At 48.7% G+C, this 17,212-nt stretch overlaps 1 protein-coding gene across 1 annotated transcript; it reads left to right on the top strand.

The window, feature by feature from the left end:
- The first annotated feature begins 563 nt into the window (after positions 1-563).
- On the top strand, positions 564-16,235 carry LOC140724487 (nuclear factor 7, brain-like). Its single transcript, XM_073038935.1, has 7 exons — positions 564-974; positions 1,053-1,148; positions 2,027-2,260; positions 3,273-3,295; positions 3,392-3,510; positions 14,444-14,625; positions 16,155-16,235. The coding sequence occupies exons 1-7, from the start codon at positions 564-566 to the stop codon at positions 16,233-16,235; spliced, it is 1,146 nt and encodes a 381-aa protein (XP_072895036.1).
- Positions 16,236-17,212: the final 977 nt, after the last annotated feature.

Raw genomic sequence — 17,212 nt, 5'->3', positions numbered from 1 at the left:
TGAGGGTGAGCACCAGCCCTTCCAGATGGAGAGGAACTGGTTTGTTCTTTTATTGAGAAAGAAACAGAGAGCTGTAAGGCCTTCTTGATGGGGGATAGAAGTTATAACTGGACATCCATGGTGAAGATGAGGCGGTCAGTGCCTGGGAATTGAAAATTGCTGAGGAGATTGAGGGCATGAGAAGTGTCGCGGATGTGGGTTGGGAGGGATTGACCTGAAGGGTTTAGAATGGAGTCAATGTATGAGGACAAGTTCAGTGGGGCTGGAGCAGGCAGGGACATAGGCCAACTGTCTATCTCGCTTTTCAGGAATTGTCCCTTTCACTTGTACTTTACACTGAACCAGGCTCCGCGCTCCGGGTTCATTTAGATTCAGACCTCTTTAATGTGTTTCTGATCCCACCCTGACGTGGAAATTGCCGCGATTCCTGCCCAGAGAACACTTGGAGCAACGTTGTTCATTCCCGAGACTGCAGCGCCCCTAGTGGACATCCCCGGTACCGCAGGCGTTCAGCAGCTCCCGAAAGTGAAAGGATCCTGAACCCGGAAGTACCGGGAGTTAACATGGCTTCGAAAGGACAGGTCGAGAGTTTAATCGAGGAGGTAATTTGTCCCATCTGCCTGGATTTCTTCACCGATCCGGTGTCACTGGAGTGTAGTCACAACTTCTGCCGCTCCTGTATCACACGGTGTTGGCAAAGGGAGGAGAGAAACTCCTGCCCGGAATGTAGAGAGGAGTTTGCAGACTGCACCCTCAGGGTCAATCGGGTTTTAGCAAATCTGTCTGAGAAAGCTCGGAAACTAAACCTGAATCCTAAAGAGAAGGAAAGTAAACTTCACTGCGAGGAACATGAGGAAGAACTGAAGCTGTTTTGTGAGACAGACAGGAAACTGATCTGTCTGATCTGTGCGACTGCGCGGGAACACAAGTCTCACAACTTCATGCCGATTAAAGAAGCCGTTAAAATTTACCAGGTAAAACTAAGCTGCTTTCGATCGTCTGTTTATGTTGTCTTTTTGTTTTGTCTAATCCATTAACTCTTTAATTCCCAGGATCGGGTTAAATCTTCCTTGGACTCTCTCGTAAAAAAGAAATCAGACTTTCAGGAAAAGGAGCAGCAACAGAAAGAGAAGATTTCTGGAGTTCGGGTGAGGCTTCCTGAGCAGAATTTACAATCTTGTTGTGTAGTTTTGTTCCCTTTAATGCAGAAAAGCAGAGTATCGCAGCTCCAGTGCCCTGGGATCGATCCTAACCTCTGGTGCTGTCTGCGTGGAGTTTGCACGTTCTCTCTGTAACCAGTACCTTCTTTTAGCCGACAATCAACTCAATGTGGTATTTACAGATACTGTAGTTGTAAACTGATTTAAACCAGACGGATGTTTTGACTGTTCAGGATTGAACAGTAAATTGGCAACTGTAATTAACCCTGTGAAGGGGTATTATATGTGAATCAGGTGGGAGTTAATGGGTCAGTGAGGAAGACTGGGTTTGAGGGAATTGTGATCGAATATCTGGGAACCACTCACTTGCTGCCTGTTATGCCACTGGAGTTTGGGACAGCAATGAAGGTCCTCCATCTCCGGCAGTGTTCATGTCTTCATTCAACATGTCAGTAGCTACTTCTCGGTTTTCACTACTGTCAGTCATGCAGGTCCTGAGTGGAGACTCAGGAATAACATGGCACTCAGATGTAGAAAGACTCTTCATTGTTTCCGTAACAGTTTTGTTTCACCAGTCAGTATTGTTAGCCCTGAGCTGAACCCATGAACCTGGAGGACCAGTGGACCACTCTTACTCTGGCCTCTACCCTTTGACCTGTTTGGCATGGGTGACCCTACCAAGGGTCAAAGCATAAAGCCCACATTCCAGCCAACGGAGTTCTTTGGGTCATTGAGGCACACAAGCCCCAAACCCAGTGGCAAGGTTGTGGTCCTCTTGGATGATAATGGGCTGGACAGACACTTCCATATCATAAGGAAATACATCAGGGCCAAATAATAAACTAGCCTCTCCTTTCATTCGACAGGAACAGTCACAAAATGTTCAGTCCCACATCACATCCCAGTTTGATGAACTGCGCCGGATTATCACTGAGAAAGAGCAGCGCGCACTCCGAGATCTCAGGGAAGAAGAGGAGAGGATTCTAAATCCAATGGAGAAAAATCTTCGCGAGATTCAAGAGAATTTAAATGCCATCTACAAGGAAATATCAAAGTTACAGGAACAGATGGATCAACAAGACAATATCATATTCCTCATGGTGAGAGATTTCAGTTTGGTCCTGTAAAAGTACATAGTCACAAAATGATGTATTTTAACTCAGTGTGGGATTTACAGATACTGGAGTTGTAAACTGATTGAAACCAGACGGATGTTTTGACTGTTCAGAGTTGTTGTCTCCAAACCGGCCTCTCACAACATCTGTACATCGCTGGACAGTCTGCATCCTTCTCGGGAATGTTTACTCTGATCGTAGCGCTGAGCCAGTGATCACTTCTGTGATTCCCACGTATAATATCCCCTGAGACTCAGAGTAACATCCCATTGCAGTCACAGACTGTGAGTGTGTCTGGTGCAGTGGGTGTGAGGGTCTCTCTGTTGATCGGTGGGAACTGAGGTTGAACTCCAGAATGTGACCTACACATCGGATTTACCATCTATATCTGGTTTGTATCAGGTTCATTGTTTTGGAGAATTTTGCACTGTCCTTTGTTTTTCAGAAATATTCTTCATCAGATTATATCCCATTTTCATCAGAGACAGGACTTTCAGTCCATTCTCTCCTATCAGTTTCCCTGGTGCACAAGCCTCCTCCCACCTACTCACCACACCCAGTAACAGTGTCCCCGACTCCATGGTCTCTCATGTGTTTATCCAGCTTCCCCATTACAATCAATCTCTGCTGTTCCACTTCAGCCACTCCTGTAGCAGTGAGTTCCACATTCTCTTCACTACATTTCTTGTGGGATTTATTAACGACCTACTGATGTTTTATCTTTGACTTATTGTCTCCACACAAGCAGAAATATTTTCGATCAGATACATTCAGAATCTTAAAACCTGTCCAGTCTCTCCTGTAAGTTCCTTCTCTCAGTTATCGTATAATTCTCATAAATATTCCTTGTACTTTCTCGCACAGTTCAATGTCCCTCTTTCTCCGTTCATGTTAGTGGGAATGAGTTCAGTGGGAATTTTCAGCAGGTTTTAATAACTTGGCTCAGATGCCGACAGTAAGTCTCAGTCAATTGAGATCTGTGTTTGATTTATTTCAGGAGGAAGCTCGTCGGAAGAGGAGGTAGGACATGGTCTTCACTGAAACTCAGTATGGATTTGTAAAATAGTTCAAATATCCCGAATGCTCAGTTTATAACCATCTGTATAATATTTACAGGATTAGTGATGATGCCCACACATTGTCAGTGACAGATGGTGCCCTATTGGTTGAAAAATTCCATCACCCCTATTTGCTCGACATAGCATCGGAAGAAGTGATTGGTGGCATTAAACACGGTAAGACATAAGATTCATTTGTGCTTGTTTATGAGACACTACTAAGTCATAATTAGATGCCAAATATGGCTTGTCAATGACCTTCTGAAATTCCAAGTACACGACATCAACTGGTTCTCCTTTGTTTACCTGGCTTGTTATTTCTTCAAAGAATTCCAACTGATCTGTCAGGCAAGATTTTCCCTTGAGGAAACCATGGCCTATTTTATCATGTGCCTCCAAGTTCCCTGACAACTCCTCCTTAATAATCAACTTCACCATCTTCCCAGCCACTGAGGTCAGACTAACTGGCCTAGAGTTTCCTTTATTCTCTCTCTCTTCTTGAACAGTGGAGTGACATTTTCAAATTTCCAGTCTTCCAGAACCATTGAAGAATCTAGTGATTCTTGAAGGATCGTTACAAATGCCTCCATGATCTCTTCAGCCACCTCTTTCTGAACTCTGGCATGTACGCTGTCTAGTCCAGGTGACAGCTACCTAAAGATCTTTCCGTTTCCCAAGAACCTGTTCTCTAGTAATGCTAATTTCATGCCTGGCACGTCGCCTGACACTTGGAACTTCCACCATACTGCTAGTGTCTTCCACAGTGAAGACTGATGCAAAATATGTCTTCAGTTCATCCACCCTTTCGTTGTCCCCCATTACTACCTCTCCAGCATTGTTTTCCAGCAGTCCGATATCCACTCTTGCCTCTCTCTAATCCGGAGATTAGGACCTCCTGGGTACTAATTTCTGGATTGCTGCCTGTGCCACGTGCCAGTGAGGGTAGAAACACGATGATCTGGCAGGTAAATGTGTGGCTGAGAAGCTGGTGCAGGGGGGCAGGCTTCAGGTTCTTGGATCATTGGGATCCCCCTGGGGGAGGTATGACCTGATCAGAAGTGATGGGTTGCACCTGAACCCAAGGGGGACCAATATTCTTGCGGGCAGGTTTGTTAGAGCTATTGGGGAGGGTTTAAACTAATTTTGTAGGGGGGTGGGAACTGGAGTGAAGGGACTCAGGATAGGATGGATGGTAAAAATGGTAATGATAGCCTGCAGTCAGACTGTCAGGAAGGACAGGCAGGTGATGGAACTCAGTTGCAGCCAACAGGCTGAGTATCAAAACTTTAGGGATGCAGAATCAGAAAGGACAGTAAATACGGTACTCAAGCTGTTGTATCTAAATGCACGTAGTGTAAGAAATAAAGTGGATGATCTTGTTGCACGATTACAAATGGCCAGGTATGATGTTGTGGCCATCACTGAATTGTGGCTGAAGGATGGTTGTAGTTGGGAGCTGAATGTCCAGGGTTACACATTATATCGGAGTGATAGGAAGGTAGACAGAGGGGGTGGTGTGGCTCTACTGGTAAAGAATGGCATCAAATCAGTAGAAGGATGTGACATAGGATCGGAAGATATTGAATCCTTGTGGGTTGAGTTCAGAAACAGCAAGGTTAAAAAGACCTTGATGGCAGTTATACACAGGCCTCCAACAGAGCTGGGCGGTGGACCACAGATTACAACAGGAAATAGAAAAGCTGTGTCAAAAGGGCAATGTTCTGGTAGTCATGGGAGATTTTAACATGCAGGTTAATTGGGAAAATCAGGTTGATAATGGATCTCAAGAGTGAGTCTGTTGAATCCCTAAGAGATGGCATTTAAAGCAGTTTATCATTGAGCCTACTAGGGGATCAGCTATACTGGATTGGCTGTTACGTAATGAACCAGAGGCGATTAGGGAGCTGAAGGTAAAAAACCCTGAGGAACCAGTGATCACAGTATGATTGAGTTTAACTTGAAATTTGATAGAGAGAAAGTAAAGTAGCGGTTGATCTTTGAGACTTTCCCAGTAGATCCCGAAAAAAATTCAAAAATAAATACACAAATACTGTTGAAAGATTGATTCCGGGTTGCGGGGTTTTGTTCCGTTCTTTCTGTCCAGTGCGCATGTGTGTAGCTCCCCCGCATTACACAGTGTAATTCAACACGTACAAACACACTGGATGAACTCAGCAGGTCGGGCAGCGTCCGTTGAAATGAGCAGTCAACCTGCTGACTGCTGAGTTCATCCAGCTTGTTTGTACGTGTTGATGTGACCACAGCATCTGCAGTGTACTTTGTGTTTACACAGTGTAATTCAGTGGTCCCCAACCACCGGGCCGCGAGGAAACGATATCAGTCAGCTGCACCTTTCCTCACTCCCTGTCTTGCCCACTGTTCAACTTGAACCCACGCGAGGTCATCAGTCGCCTAAATGCAGTGATACCCTCGCGCCAGGAATCACTGGTTCGCCTCACTTGGCCGGCGAGAAGTGCTGTTGGTACTGGCCTGGAGCGCAGAGAGATGGGCGCCGCCTCTAAACCTGTTCACCACACCGAATGCTCGTGGGGAACCCAGTGCTAAAATATTCACAGACGATCTAATTCGGGCTTAGGGTTCCGTAAGTATCAGAGCAGCTACCTCGCTGCGATCTGCTGAAACAAACTTTTGTCGGCCGATAGATCCTACAAGGGGGGCGGGCGGGCGCCCTGTCACACTCCCCGCTCTGTCGCTTTCTCTGGACTGGAACCGGCACGGGGACCTCCGGCCCTGACCTTGTCCTCTCACCCCACCCACGACCAGCCGCACCCGGCCAGGGTGTCTGGCGGCGGGCGGGCGGGCGGAGGCTGCAGTTTGGGCCTGGAGGCTGTCTAATGAGGCAGTGAAATCCTCAAAACTGCTTCGGTACCTTGATTCCAAGCACCCCGCACTTAAAGACAAACCCGCTGAGTTTTTTTGAGCGGAGAAAACGTGAGCAAGTGGGACAAAAGCTAAGTGCCGAGAGCCGCGAAAACTAAATTGTGCAATAGACTGGACATAAGGAACCTGCTTCGAGTATCGCTGTATTCTAGTCGTGTTTAATCCCCCCTCCCTGTCGGCCGGTCGGCAAGAATATTGTCAATACTAAACCGGTCCGCGGTGCAAAAAAGGGTGTGTACCCCTGGTGTTTATACATTATTTCTACTTCCGGGTTGCGGGGTTTTACTTCCGATCTTTTCTGCCCCAGTGCGCATGTGTGTAACTAATCAATCTGGGGGTGGATGTCAACTTTGACTATGACCAAGGTAGGGGATCTTGGGCTTCAAAAGGTTGGTGATCACTATAGTAAAGGCTGACGTAGCAGTATTTCAGTGGAGTAAGGGAAATGACAGTGGTATGAGACAGGAGTTGGCCAAAGTAGATTGGAAAGAGCTGCTGACAGGGATGTCAGCAGAGCAGCAATGGTGTGTGTTTCTGGGGAAATGAGGAAGCTGCAGGACGTGAGTATGTTTTCATTTCTTCCAAAAACGAAGAAATACTCAAATTGTAAAATAGTACAACCATGACTGACAAGGGATGTCAAAACTATTGTAAAAGCAAAAGAAAAGACATACAACAAAGCAAAAATTTGTGGGATGATAGTGGATTGGGAAGTTTTTAAAAACCTACAGAGAGGAACTAGAAAAATCATTGGAAAGGAAAAGATGAAATGTGAAAGCAAGCTAGCAAATAATATCAAAGTGGATGGTAAAAGTTTTTCACGTATGTTAAAAATAAAAGAGAAATGAGAGTGGATATGGGACCGCCAGAAAATGAGGCAGGAAAAATAATAACAGGGGACAAGGAGATGGCGGATGAACTAAATGACTATTTTGCATCAGTCTTCACTGTGGAAGACACTAACAGTATGCCTGATGTAGTGTGTGAAGGAAGAGAAGTGGGTGCAGTTACTATTACAAGAGAGAAGGTGCTCAAAAAGCTGAAAGACCTAAAGGTACATAAGTCACCTGGACCACAGGAACTGCACCCTAGGGTTCTGAAAGATGTAGCATTAGAGATTATGGGGGCATTAGAAATGACCTTTCAAAAATGATTGGAGTCTGGCATGGTGTCAGAGGAGTGGAAAATTCTTTAAGAAAGGAGAAAGGAAATTATAGACCAGTTAGCCTGACCTCAGTGTTTGAGAAGAAGTTTGAGTCAGTTGTTAAGGATGAGGTGATGGAGCACATGGTGATACAGGACAAGATGGTATAAAATCAGCATGGTTTCCTTCAGGGAAAATCCTGCCTGACAAACCTGTTGGAATTCTTTGAGCAGATTACAAGTAGGATAGATAAAGGGGATGTAGGGGATGTTGTATATTTGGACATACAGAAGGCCTTTGATAAGGTGCCACACATGAGGCTGCTTCCCAAGTTAAGAGCCCGTGGTATTATAGGGAAGTTGCTGACATGGTTAGACATTGGGAGGCAGGGCTTCAGGGAGCCTAGAAGCAGCACACGTAATTGTTAACAAGTACTGATGACCAGCTGCAGTTTTTGGAAATGGACCTACACAATCCACTATGACCCTGGAAAATGGTTCACCAAACGCAGGTATCGGCCGAAGTGGTGCCTTAGGGATGGCCTGATTAGGTTTTCCCACCACCTGGCACGTATGACACCTTCTACAGTAATTTCCAATATCTTTCCTCACGTTACACCAATAAAATTCCCTCATCATCCTGTGCACTGTTTTCTTTACTCCGAAATGTCCACCTAAAGGCATCTTATGGGCCAGGTTTAAAACTTAAGCCCTGTAAACTTTTGGAACCACTACCTGATGCACAATAGCCCAATCCTCACTTGCAGGCACAGTGGCTGATCTCCACTTCCTCATCAACACCCCATCTTTAAGGTAATATCCCACTGACTCTTTCTGAATTTCATCCTCAGAGAGAGCGCTCTCTTTTAAAGCCACAATTTCAGGATCTTGAATTTGTTCTTCTATAAATTCCCTCCTCAATAAAGACGTCTTTCTCACCTTACTTACTCTCCTCAGCCTTACTACCCTCTAAGTCCTGTTGGTTTAGGGACAGTAGGAAAGTCTAGATAAATCAATATTAGCATCAGCAGCCTTTTCCGACATGCTTCTAGTTACCACGCAGGGGGGATACACATCAGCATCTATGGGCGGGCCCTCAGCAGCAGCAGGCTCACTGGCTAGCTGAACTGCTGGGTAAACATGCCCACCTGCAAGGTCATTTCCGAGTAAGAGATCAACATTGTCTATCGGTAGTTCAGACCGCACCCCTATTGTGACTGGTCCAGATACCAAGTCGCATTTCAGAATTATCTTATGCAAAGGCACGGTTTCAGTCCCCTTTCCAATACCTTTGATAATATTCACCACCATATGACCATATAACAATTACAGCACGGAAACAGGCCATCTCGGCCCTTCTAGTCCGTGCTGAACACTTACTCTCAACGCCCCCGACTCTCAAATCTCCATCTCAGCACCGAACTCCAAAACACTCTTTAATATCAGTGACTGAAAAGCTCCAGTATCACTCCAGATTCTCACTGGAACCGGAGTTGATCCCTCCTTCACAGACACAAACCCATTTGAAATAAATCTCTCAAATCCCTCTTGAACTCGGTCAGACCCCTCCTTCTTCAGCGGTGGTGTTTTAACCGTCTGAACGCAGGCATTTGGGGTTCTCTCTCTCTCTGTCCCGTTTTCCCTTTTCATAGCAAAACAATTGGATGCTGCATGACCAGGCTTCCCACAAAAGTAACATTTGAAACTGGGAAATTTTTCTTTTGACTGCTTCCCTTCCTCCTGACTTTTATCACTAGTCCCCGGTTTACTCTCTGGTTTAGCCGGTGGGTTATCTTTGTTATCCCTGCTACTCCTTTGGTAGCTCTTGCTCGGGAAAAACTTTACCTTGTGGGTTAAAGCAGACTCGTCTGCTAACTTAGCAGACTCTGACAGGGTCTCAGCCTCTCTCTCATTCAGGTACGTCCTTATGTTGTCAGCGACCCGGGTTCATGTCCCGTTACTGCCTGTCAGGAGTTTGTACGTTCTCCCATGACCACGTGGGTTTCTTCCAGGTGCTCTAGTTGCACAGTCCAAACCTGTACTGGTTGGCAGATAATTGGTCATTGTAACTGGTCCCATGGTCAGGCTGGGATTAAATCAGGGGTTGCTGGGTGGTGGGGGTCATTGTAACTTGTCCCATGGTCAGGCTCGGATTAAATCCGGGGTATCTGGGTGGTGGGGGGTCATTGTAACTTGTCCCATGGTCAGGCTCGGATTAAATCAGGGGTTGCTGGGTGGTGGGGGGTCATTGTAACTTGTCCCATGGTCAGGCTCGGATTAAATCCGGGGTATCTGGGTGGTGGGGGGTCATTGTAACTTGTCCCATGGTCAGGCTCGGATTAAATCCGGGGTATCTGGGTGGTGGGGGGTCATTGTAACTTGTCCCATGGATAGGCTCGGATTAAATCAGGGGTTGCTGGGTGGTGGGGGGTCATTGTAACTTGTCCCATGGTCAGGCTCGGATTAAATCCGGGGTATCTGGGTGGTGGGGGGTCATTGTAACTTGTCCCATGGTCAGGCTCGGATTAAATCAGGGGTTGCTGGGTGGTGGGGGTCATTGTAACTTGTCCCATGGTCAGGCTCGGATTAAATCAGGGGTTGCTGGGTGGTGGGGGTCATTGTAACTTGTCCCATGGTCAGGCTCGGATTAAATCAGGGGTGGCTGGGTGGTGGTGGGGGTCATTGTAACTGGTCCCATGGTCAGGCTCGGATTAAATGAGGGGTTGCTGGGTGGTGGGGGTCATTGTAACTTGTCCCATGGTTAGGCTCGGATTAAATCAGGGGTTGCTGGGTGGTGGGGGGTCATTGTAACTTGTCCCATGGTCAGGCTCGGATTAAATCAGGGGTTGCTGGGTGGTGGGGTCATTGTAGCTTGTCCCATGGTCAGGCTCGGATTAAATCAGGGGTTGCTGGGTGGTGGGGGTCATTGTAACTTGTCCCATGGTTAGGCTCGGATTAAATCAGGGGTTGCTGGGTGGTGGGGTCATTGTAACTTGTCCCATGGTTAGGCTCGGATTAAATCAGGGGTTGCTGGGTGGTGGGGGGTCATTGTAACTTGTCCCATGGTCAGGCTCGGATTAAATCAGGGGTTGCTGGGTGGTGGGGGTCATTGTAACTTGTCCCATGGTCAGTCTCGGATTAAATCAGGGCTGCTGGGTGGTGGGGGTCATTGTAACTTGTCCCCTGGTCAGGCTCGGATTAAATCGGGGTTACTGGGTGGTGGGGGTCAAAGGGCCGGAAGGGCCTATTCCGTGCTGTTTCTCAATAAATAAATTACAGCTGATGAAAGTGCAGTAGACATCGTCTCCATGGAGATTAGGGAGGGATTTGACAAGGTAGCAGAGAGTTAGATCACATGGGAGTACGATCTGGAATAGGATACAGAGTTGTCTGGGTGGAGTCCTGTGACCAGTGGTTGTGCTGCAGGGATCGGTGCTGGGTCCACTGTTTTTCATCATTCATATGAATGATTTGGAGAGAATGTAGGTGACGTGTTTAGTAGGTTTGTGAAGGAATTGGTGGTTTCATGGACAGTGAAGAGGTTATTTATTTATTTAGAGACAGTGTGAAACAGGCCGTCCCAGACCAACGACCCGCTCCACCCAGCACCCCAACTATTTAAAACCAGCCTAATCACGGGGCAATGTACAATTACCATTTAACCTACAAACCATTATGTCTTTGTAAGAGCGTCACAGAGTGATAGAAACTAACAGCACAGGCCCTTCAGCCCATCTGGTCTATACCGAAGCATTTAAACTACCTGCTCCCACCGACCATGGTCCTCCAACTCCGACCATCCATGTACCGTCCAAACTTCTCTTAAATGTTTAAATCGAGCTTGCATGAACCACTTGCACTGGCAGCTCGTTCCACACTCTCACAACCCTCTAAATGAAGTAGTTTCCCCTCATCTTCCCCTTAAACTTTTCATCTTTCACCTTTAACCCATGACATCTGGTTGTAATCCCACCCAACCTCCATGGAAAAAGCCTGCTTGCATTTACCCTATCTATACCCCTCATAATTTTGTATACCTCTATCAAATTTCCCCTCAGTCTTCTATGTTACAGGAATAAAGTCCTAAACTATTCAATCTTTCCTTATGACTCAGGTCCTCCAGTCCCAGCTACATCCCTGGAAATTTTCTCTGTACTTTTTCAAACTTGTTTACATCCTTCCTGTAGGTAGGTGACCAAAATTGTACACAATATCCCAAATTAGGCCTCAACAACATCTCATACAACTTCAGCATAACATCCATCTACCTGTAACACCACTTTCGATGTATTCTGGACCTGTGTTCCCAGATCTGCTGTAGAACAGAGTCCTCAGTGCCCGACCATTCACTGTGAAAGACCGACACTGGGGTCCTACCGAAGAGCAACAGCTCACACTTGTCTGCATTAAATTCCAGCTGACAGTTTTCAGCCCATTTTCCCAGCTGCTCCAGATCCCACTGCAAGTAGATAGATAGATACTTTATTCATCCCCATGGGGAAATTCAACAGTTTTTCCAATGTCCCATACACTTATTGTAGCAAAACTAATCACATACAATACTTAACTCAGTAAAAATATGATATGCATCTAAAATCACCCTCTCAAAAAGCATTAATAATAGCTTTTAAAAAGTTCTTAAGTAGTTTACTTAAATACATTGAGTCCTAACCCCGGCACTTTAACATATCTTACTCCTGGCGGTTGAATTGTAAAGCCGAATGGCATTGGGGAGTATTGATCTCTTCATCCTGTCTGAGGAGCATTGCATCGATAGCAACCTGTCGCTGAAACTGCTTCTCTGTCTCTGGATGGTGCTATGTAGAGGATGTTCAGGGTTTTCCATAATTGACCGTAGCCTACTCAGCGCCCTTCGCTCTGCTACCGATGTTATACTCTCCAGTACTTTGCCCACGACAGAGCCCGCCTTCCTTACCAGCTTATTAAGACGTGAGGCGTCCCTCTTCTTAATGCTGCCTCCCCAACACGCCACCACAAAGAAGAGGGCGCTCTCCACAACTGACCTATAGAACATCTTCAGCATCTCACTACAAACATTGAATGACGCCAACCTTCTAAGGAAGTACAGTCGACTCTGTGCCTTCCTGCACAAGGCATCTGTGTTGGCAGTCCAGTCTAGCTTTTCGTGGTCTTCCTCGCTGTCCACTCCTCCCCAATCTGAGGGATGAATCGGGAGCACCCGGAGGAAATGCACGCGGTCCCGGGGAGAAAGTACAAACTCCTTACAGATGGTGTTGGAATTGAACTCTGAACTCCGGAACGCCCCGAGGTGCAACAGTATTGTGTTATCCTCTACATAACCTGTTGCTCATGGTTTATCCAAGATTACAACGAGATCTTGATTAATTGGGTCTCTGGGCCATTGGATGGAAATTGATTTTAATTCAGAGAGATGAGGGTGTTGCATTTTGGAAGGTAAACCAGGACAGGATTTACACATCAATCGGGGGCCCTGGAGAGTGTTGTGGAACAGAGAGACCAGGAGGTGATTGTCTTCATCAGTCAGAATACTGAGTACAGGATCTGGGACGTCACATTATGAGTGTACAAGACATTGGGAAGACCACATTTGGAGCAGAGTAACTCACACAAACTGCTGGAGGAACTCAGCAGGTCAGGCAGCAGCTCTGGATATGAATAAACACTCAATGATTTGGGCCAAGGTTTTGTGTGTGTTGCTTTGGATTTCCAGCATCTGCAGATTTTCTTGTCTTTATGATTTTGATCACCCTGTACAGTTCTGGTTATCTTTCTACAGGAAGGATGTCATTAAACTGAGAGGGTATAAAATAGATTTACAAGGATGTTACTGGGACTGGAGAGTTTGGGTTATAAGGAGAGGCTGAATATTCTGGGTCTTTTTCCTGGAGCTCAGGAGGCTGCCAAAGGAAACCGTGGAGGTGGATACAGTTACAATGATTTAAAAGACATCTGGACAGGGACGTGGGTGGGAAAGGGTTAAAGGAATAATGCGCAAATACAGGTAAATGGAACTAGTTCATTCAAGCGAGTTGGTCGGCACGGATGAATTCTGCCTCTTTAAATGCCTCCAGCTGGATCCAGTTGTTGCTCCGCCCCTTCCTCACACCCGTTTCCACTATCTCCCGTCTTTCTTTCCAATCGAGGAAAGGTCTCGGCTTGACACATCAACTGTACATCTCCCTTATCACACGCTGCTTGACCCGCTGAGATTCTCCAGAATTTTGTGTTTGTTGAGGAAAAACCTCGGGAAGATGCCGGTTGTCCATCCGCTACGTTTGGGTAAAACCCCGGGAAAGGGTCCTGTCGCCCACCCGATCCCCGGGGCCGCGCTGCCCGAGTCTCCCCCCGATCCCCAGGGCCGCGCTGCCCGAGTCTCCCCCCTCCGATCCCCGGGGCCGCGCTGCCCGAGTCTCCCCCCCCCCCCCGATCCCCAGGGCCGCGCTGCCCGAGTCTCCCCCCGATCCCCGGGGCCGCGCTGCCCGAGTCTCCCCCCCGATCCCCGGGGCCGCGCTGCCCGAGTCTCCCCCCGATCCCCGGGGCCGCGCTGCCCGAGTCTCCCCCCCGATCCCCGGGGCCGCGCTGCCCGAGTCTCCCCCCGATCCCCGGGGCCGCGCTGCCCGAGTCTCCCCCCCGATCCCCGGGGCCGCGCTGCCCGAGTCTCCCCCCGATCCCCGGGGCCGCGCTGCCCGAGTCTCCCCCCTCCGATCCCCAGGGCCGCGCTGCCCGAGTCTCCCCCCCCCGATCCCGGGGCCGCGCTGCCCGAGTCTCCCCCCGATCCCCGGGGCCGCACTGCCCGAGTCTCCCCCCGATCCCCAGGGCCGCGCTGCCCGAGTCTCCCGCCCCCCCCCCCCCCCGATCCCGGGGCCGCGCTGCCCGAGTCTCCCCCCGATCCCCGGGGCCGCACTGCCCGAGTCTCCCCCCGATCCCCGGGGCCGCGCTGCCCGAGTCTCCCCGCGGTCCCCGGGGCCGCGCTGCCCGAGTCTCCCCCCGATCCCCGGGGCCGCGCTGCCCGAGTCTCCCCCCGATCCCCGGGGACTCTCTAATTCTCTGCTTCTCCCCCCAGTCTCTGTCACCCTGGATGTGGAAACGGCGCATCCGCTGCTCGAGGTGTCTGAGGATCGGAAGGGTGTGAGATTGACCGAGACCTGGAGGGATCTCCCTGACACCGGGAAGACGTTCACATACTGGGCTTGTGTGCTGGGATCGGAGGGATTCACATCGGGGAGACATTACTGGGAGGTGGAGGTGACGGGGAATCGGTGGTGGAGTCTGGGAGTCGCCGCAGCGTCTGTGGACAGGAAGGGAAAGTTCACAGAGAGTCCGGAGACCGGATTCTGGACCATCAAGCGGGTTAATGACGAGATGTGGGTTTACATCTCCCCTGAGTCCCGTCTCCTTGCCGGTCCCATCCCCAGGAGGGTGGGAGTTTATCTCAGTTACAAGTCCGGGACAGTTTCATTTTACAACGCGGAAACCAAGTCCCATCTCCACACCTTCACTGGGAATAAATTCACGGAGAAACTTTATCCTTTCTTCTGGTCTGTCTATAAAAACGAGTGGCTGAGAATCTGCTCCGGTTCCGCTCCGGGTCTGTAAACGGGTCGGGTCCCGGGACCGGCGTCAGGAGTAAGTCAGTGTAAATATAAATGTGCGGAGAGTGAAATAAACACGATTTGAGAATTATCGATCCATTAATGTTAACTCATTCACCACATCCGTCAACGGAACAGAAATACTGCGGATTCAGCAGCAGCCGCGGGCGGCGGGTCCTGAGCTCCCCGGCTCCCCCGGGTGCTAAAGTCCACCGGGACTGACAGGGTAACTGGGGCAAGTGGTGGTGGTGCTGACTGGGAGAGGGAGGTCAGGGTGAATCTTGGTAACACGGGACATGTAGTGATGGTAACACACAAAGCGCCTGGGTCTCCCAGCGTATCCAGTAACATCTATGGAGGGAAATGGGCAGTTGAGGGGTGGATCCAGGTGAGGGGTAATAGCTGAGGGAGGGGTGATAGATGAGGGACGGGTGGAAATGTGTCATAAATTGGGAGGTGAGAGGTGTCAGTGACAAACGGCTGAAGATTTTGGAATCTGACAGGAGGGGAAAGTGACCCCGGAGTAAAGGGAGGGAGGTGGGGAGGAGTGTGTGGGAGATGGGCAGATGGAGAGGTGGGGAGGAGTGTGTGGGGGGTGGGCAGAAGGAGAGGGTGGGGAGGAGTGTGTAGATGATGGGCAGATGGAGAGGTGGGGAGGAGTGTGTAGATGATGGGCAGATGGAGAGGTGGGGAGGAGTGTGTAGCTGATGGGCAGGTGGAGAGGGTGGGGAGGAGTGTGAGGGTGATGAGCAGATGGAGAGGGTGGGGAGCAGTGTGGGTGATGGGCAGATGGAGAGGATGGGGAAGGAGGGGAAAGAGAGGGGGTGATGGGGCTGGTGGAGCAGGAGGAGAGAGACAATTAAACAGGAAAAGTGACAGGGAACGACTTACAGAAGTTTGAAAGTTCGATGTTGATGCTGCCAGGTTGCCAATCACCCTGACGGAAAATGGGGAGCTGTTCCTCTAATTTACGAGACAAATAGAGTCGGGATTTCTACTTTGAATCAGATATTCAGTTTTGGAGCCAGTTTATATGCAGGAAATGCGGGGGGGAAAGCAGGTTGGTCAGGATCAGTGGAGAGAGGAACAGGCTTCACGTTCCACGTTGGTGACCTCTCCCGGAATTGATTCAAACACTGCCTGCTCTGTTGTGGGTTTCAAGTAATTTCTGTTTTGTTTTAGTTCTTCCAGCATCTGATTGAAGAAAAAATGGGAGTGCAGTGTAATTTTCTCCGGAAGGGGGATAAAGAAGGAGGAATGTGATAGGAGAGGGGAGTGGACCATTAGAGAAACCGATGCTCAGGTTGGAACTACCCGGAGAGGTACGGTGAAGGTGAGAGAGACGGGGACATGATATTTTGGAGCCGGAAGTGTGGCAACACATGCAGGCTGATCCCAGCACAATCCTCAGGCAGACTGTGTTGGTCATTGACGCAATGGAGAAATGTAAATGGTGAAGCCCCCTGTGTGTATTTGTGTATGATGGAGACAGAGAGAGAGTCTGAGATTTACTCCAGGCTCCCCAGGTAGATGCAGGGATGATGTTTCTGGTAACGGGGTCGTCAGGATGAGGAGACACAGTGAGGGGACGACCATTCAGAGGTGAATAAATGTATTTACACAGCTCACAATCTAACAGGGCTCTGCAGATTTACACATTAACATGTTGAGGAGAGACGTGGATAGAAACAGCATGAGCACAGGGAAGTGGTATTGATCATGTCTAATGGGAGAGCAGGTGTGAGGGGCTGAATGGCCTCCTTGCTTCTGTTTCTGATGTTCTTCAGAGCAGTGTACAGACTGACCAGAGGGAGGATAGAAGGGTCTGGGGAATAAATAGAGGTGTAAAGCAGGAGGGTGACAAGGTGATTAAATATCAATTATTTAAACTGTCAGGCAAATATCTTTGACACTGAAATGTGGGATCTTGATGCAGCAGAAGATTGTGAGGTGTTGGATACACTGGGATTACTCAAACACGGATGCAGGAAAACTTCCTGACTTCACCCCTGTACAGCCCTGCTCTGATGTGAGGTCCCACTCTTCCTAATGAGACTAATGGAGGTGACAGCACACACACCGGCCCTTCGACGTAACATGTCCCTGACAACCAAGGTGGCTTCCTCAGCACGTCCCATTTGACAGCATTTGGCCAGCATTCCTCTAAACGTTTTCAATCCAAATGTCCTAAAAATGTTTCAATTCTATCGGCCTCTACCATTTCCTCCGGCAGCTCATCC

Source organism: Hemitrygon akajei, unplaced genomic scaffold (genome assembly GCF_048418815.1).
Source record: "Hemitrygon akajei unplaced genomic scaffold, sHemAka1.3 Scf000244, whole genome shotgun sequence".
NCBI classification, from domain to species: Eukaryota; Metazoa; Chordata; class Chondrichthyes; order Myliobatiformes; family Dasyatidae; genus Hemitrygon; species Hemitrygon akajei.
The sequence above is the reverse complement of the archived record's forward strand: the minus strand, read 5'-3'. Positions and strand labels throughout refer to the sequence as shown.